The 5,228-nt window shown below is 35.5% G+C and overlaps 1 protein-coding gene across 1 annotated transcript in view; it reads right to left on the reverse strand.

The window, feature by feature from the left end:
• POLA1 (DNA polymerase alpha 1, catalytic subunit) overlaps positions 1–5,228 on the reverse strand; it is a 335,012-nt gene continuing 329,784 nt past the window's right edge. The window contains exon 37 of the mRNA XM_034754923.1: positions 1–1,284. Coding sequence (XP_034610814.1) covers positions 1,112–1,284 — 173 coding nt within the window. The 3' untranslated portion in view covers positions 1–1,111. The remainder of the gene's footprint in view (positions 1,285–5,228) is intronic.

Raw genomic sequence — 5,228 nt, forward strand, 5'->3', positions numbered from 1 at the left:
AAACTTTTATTTTTTTCCATCAAGCAGTATGACACTTTACATTTTATACTGTTATATATTTTTAAAAACATTTTATAGTCTTGAATTAACAAATACATGACACTGTAAACTTAACATAGACTGTAATACTTATTGAAAAGTACAAACAACCTTAAATTTTTCCTCCTCCTACACAAAAGAACTTACCATTTTTATTATAATTTCTTGTCATTTCTGTTTGTCATTTTACTGGCAGTAAACAGGCAATAAGATTTGTTTATAAAACCATTAAAACTTTAGTATGGCCATAATCACTTTTATCACAAAACACTAACTTCTATTTTTTGGCTACACTGCATTGTACCCACATTTTTGTCACTGACTGTTTATATCATCTGATTTTTGTGTGGAATAAGGATAGATATCTATGCGCTTGCTCCGTGTAGCTGGTGAGCTGACTGCATATTTATTTATTTAGAATAGCAAGACATTACTTATGTTTAAGTACAAAGAAAGTACATCTAAAACAGAAAAAAGATGGTTCTCTGTTTTTGGTAACCACAGGTTATAAAACTGCCATCCCTTGTTCAGTACCTTTATATATAAATCTTAAAAGTAAAGCCCCCTTCAGAAGAAGGTATTAGGACATTAGGAGGCTTTTAGGTTTAGTATTGTTTTTAATTGGTATGTTTACGATAGGAAAGTAGATAAACTATGAAAAGGCAAAACATTAGTGCTCCTACTGAGACCTCTACTAACCTCTTTTCCTGAGAGCACCTCTACTAAATACCCTGGAGCAAAGTCTAGGATCACTTACATTCCAGCAACTCTCACTGGGAATTATTCAATTAAAGCAGCAATTCCCCCACCCCCTTTTCCCTCATAGCTCTAGATACAACACAATATATATATACAAAATCAACTATTTAGGTGGTCCAGTAAATCACTATATTCTGTTTTTATCTTTACTTTTTTTTTTCTCCATTGAGAAACCAAGATGATTAAAACACATCTGTCTTTTATGTATGTTGAAATCAGAATATTATTGTTTAAAATGGGAAAGCCAGAGGAAAAAAAAGATTATTGTTTCTGAAGGACAACAAACCTCTCTTCTCCCACCACTTTCACTTAATCATTGTCTTTCATTACTGGGATCTCCCACAGATTTTACTATACTGAAAGTCTGAAAGAGTTTGCTGAGGTTTACTTCAGAATAGCCACTCATGGACAGAAATTTGTCTACTGTGTTCTTCAACTTTCTGTAAACCTCTGTCTCATTTATGGTCAGCTTCCTCTTCATGCTTTCTAAAAACAAAACAGAAGGATTAAAAGATCAAAAAGGGAAACACTTTTTCATTAATCTTTTAAAATAAGATGAGGTTAACTGCTGCCGGAGACACAAAACAAATTTTACTGCAATAGTTTCAGACTTTTTCTTTGTTCTCACCCCCCACTTACCTTTTCCAACACAATGTTTTACCCACATGTTTAGAAGGGATGTCAAAATTTTAACTCACAAAGACACTGAATCTAGTTCAACAAGGAATTAGTCAGACCATCTGTCATACCACAACTGAACTGGCGCAGCACCTCCTGTCAGTAACTGACAGGAAGTGCTGCTTGGCCAGAAATGCTGCCCAAGTGGAGGGAGAAAGTGGGGGTTGATTAGACACAACATCAGAGAAAACCAGGTGTGTGTTGTCATTGACAAATGATTATTAAAAAAAGTGGGATCATGAAACTTATCACATAGAATAGGCAGCATGTCTAGTGGTTGGAAAAGGGGATCAGGCATCTGGAGACCCAGCATGAAATTTTGGCCCTAGTGAAGTCAATGGATTTTTGCCACTGAAGTCAATGGCACCATGATTTCATCCCTTGTTCTTATTCCTATCTGTATCACTGAATCACTGAAATACCTTGGGCTGGTCTACCTCTCTGTTCCCAGGTCCCTTCATCTGGAAAATGGGAATATTAATACTTATCTATCATTGTAATGCACTTCAAGATCTTTGATGAAAGGCATTAAGTGCACACTATTAACAAAGGAGGAACTCCTCATGACCGCAACTTCCTACCCTAACATGTAAGTAAGATGAGCCTATCGTCTTGGCCAATAGGCCTTATTTGGAAGACATCAGATTCTCTTGATGTACCAATGAATAGGCCATTCCAAAGTATTTGGTTGGCATGATATCTCTGACAAAACACATAATATTTGTTTTTTAAACACTTCATGAATTCAGTGGCAAAGCCACTTTCTTTGATATTCCACATGCCAACAATAAAACACCTGGTAAAGATCAAGTCCAACAATGCTCCTCTTTCCAAACCAGTTCCAATCATGCCCCTCCCTCTTCATAAGCCCAGGTAAATAGATAAGCCTCATAGTGTGCTTGGAAGGTCAACCAATTCAGACATTTTGGACTAGTGGACACACAGGAAGTGGTCCCAAAGTTGAGGGTCCCTCCCTCTTTTATACTGGGGGCGCTCCAGCTGAAGCCCCTCTGCCGATCAAAACAGTGACAGTAGGGCACAGGGAGATACGCAATCTCTCGAAGCAGCTCTCAAGCCATTTTGGCATAGCATAAGCATGTATCCTGCAAGTGTCCCACACAGTTTTCCTATTACACATTATTCTTGACCTGCTAGAACCTGTCTCATGCCTTGCTGTCCTCTGAGCAGAGACTGAAGCATTTCATTACATTATTTATTTTACAAAAATACCCCAAAGTACAGATTCCATGTAAAAAACCGTAAGAATAACAATTCTTTCTTAACTAGTCAGTACTGCACTTTGTGGTTTGTTAGAATAACATAAATCTTTAGGGCAGTGAGCATTTCCTAGGAGCAATGAGAGCCACATGTTTTTTGGGACTCGGTGACTTTTCCAGTCCACCCATGTAGGGTAAGGCTAAAAAAATTAAGGTGGAGAGATGAACACATCCCATTGATCTAGCTTGTGTCCTATCCCTGGGAATGAAGAAGGACCCATATAATGTATGAGAACCTGGGAGAAAAACATTAGATAGGAGGGACAGAAAGTATTGGGGGAAAACAATCACAAATCTGGAATTTTATAAACATGTTATAAAACATCTTTGACCTTTGCAAGATTTTTCAAGGTAAGTTCACTAACTAATAATCTGATACAATATACTTAGCTTCCGGTATTATTGTTGGTTCCTCAATTCATACACTTAGCGTTTCACATTTATTTACTCAGCAACTTCCACTGAAGCCAATCTTTGCACATATTAATGCAAATTTCTTTTGTTTTAAAATTATGATAGTTAAACAGGATTAAAAGTGTACATCAAATTTTAGGTACTTTACAAACAACTCTAATGAGGACGGGTTCGGTCCCCAAAGGATTACATTTATGCTTAATTTTAAGTATGTGAGAATTTACGTGCCCAACTTTACCCACACGTATAAGTGTTTGCAGGATCAGGTCCTAAGTCATTAATATATGGAGTCTACTTGAATATAACATAGCTGAATTACTATTTGTCACTATTCAGTCAATAATCAAATTACTTTTTTCTACTGGTAAAAGATAACTTAAAATTCAGCCTAAAGAAAATGAAAAACCAGATTAAAGATTCTGTATTTTAATCAGATTTGAGTCACTATAGCATAAAACACATGTAATTAACCTGGAAACACTTTAAATGTTGGGTCTAATTAAACATAACTGTGAAAAGATGCATTAAATCCTGTAGTAACTCAGTATATTGTCAAACAAAAATTAAATTAACCATAATCCTCAAGACACTAAGCAGTTCATATATTGCTAAAGTGTAAGAGATATTAAAGGATTTTACTTGTAACTGCTCATGTCCTGGCAAAACTGAGGAAACTTGTGCTTACTGTACCAACAACTGTATCATGAAGTGTCTAAAATTGAAGTTCAAAATTAAGCTAAAATAGTTTTAAAGCTTCACAGAGCCCAGGAGAGACCAAGGTGAAGTGTATCAATGTACAGAAACAGCTGCTACATATGGAAAGAGCAGGAAGACACATTAATCAGGAAAAGAACAACTAAACTGAAACAATAAAGCCATGGTGAAGTGAAGAACAAAAAACAGACATACACATCACTCAAAATCTGTCTCAAGCCATTCCACTAGCAGAGTTTCTAGCTTTTGTTCACTAGATCTAAACATTCATTGTTCACGGTAACCCTTCTGAAAATTTACATTAATTACTTTAAAAAGATTGCTAGATGAAATTTTTTTTTTAAGGCAGAAGGGAAACGTGGAATGGGAAAGGAGAAATAAAAGTGGCTGCATTAAATTAGTGGGCGGATAATTTTAAGTCTTAATTATAAAATACGTTATACCGCTAAATTCAGACTGCAGTTCTATCTGCAGTACAGCAATACTATGCATTTGAATGACACAAGTGCATCTGATGACTGGGGAGAACAGATTTAAAGAACTGTAGTAATACAGTGCAGGGGAAGATGAGAGAGGACACAGCTCCTGATGTGTTTACCTCCTCTGCTGATGGGATATTGACTTTTCCCACCAGGTTGGTTAGAAAGGGGACTATTTACGCTGCCACACAGCAGAGTAAGAATGACAACCAGCATCACTCTGTGCTCCTCTTAGTAAAAGACAACTGTGACCACCGTATATCACACAGTCAGTCAATACTTTCAAGTTACCATACCATCCAACTTAAAGATGCATATAAAAGCTCACATTTTCTTCCTAAATGAGAATTTAATCAATAACGAACCTAAGGCCCTCTGAGAACAAAGCTATAAATATCTAATGGAATTGCTTTTCAACACTTGGGCACAAGTATGAAAATAGTTTAATACCTAATACTATCACTTTTTTTTTTTTTTACATAATGTCCATACACAATGGCAAGTTTTCATTTACAATTGTTAATATTCGCGAAAATTTAATATAAATGAATATAATGTACAAAAAGTGTCAGTGTTTTATATAACGATAAAGGAAGAAATTTAAAGTTTTTAAAATAGATTTTAAAAATGGAAATTAAGATGTAATTTTGATCTTGCAAAACAAAACTCAGATATCATAATCCCTAAAATAATGTAATTACTCTTGATAAATATTTCAGAACCAAACTCCTTTGCCAAACATGTAGGGAGAAAATCAACTGCCCCATTCCTCATAATACAGAATGATCTTTTACTGATCCACACTATTAGACAGAAGTTCCTATAAAACTTCCCATATATTCCTCCTCTTCCCCTTCCACTTTTCTTT

This window comes from Trachemys scripta, chromosome 1 (assembly GCF_013100865.1).
Source record: "Trachemys scripta elegans isolate TJP31775 chromosome 1, CAS_Tse_1.0, whole genome shotgun sequence".
Taxonomy (NCBI): Eukaryota; Metazoa; Chordata; order Testudines; family Emydidae; genus Trachemys; species Trachemys scripta.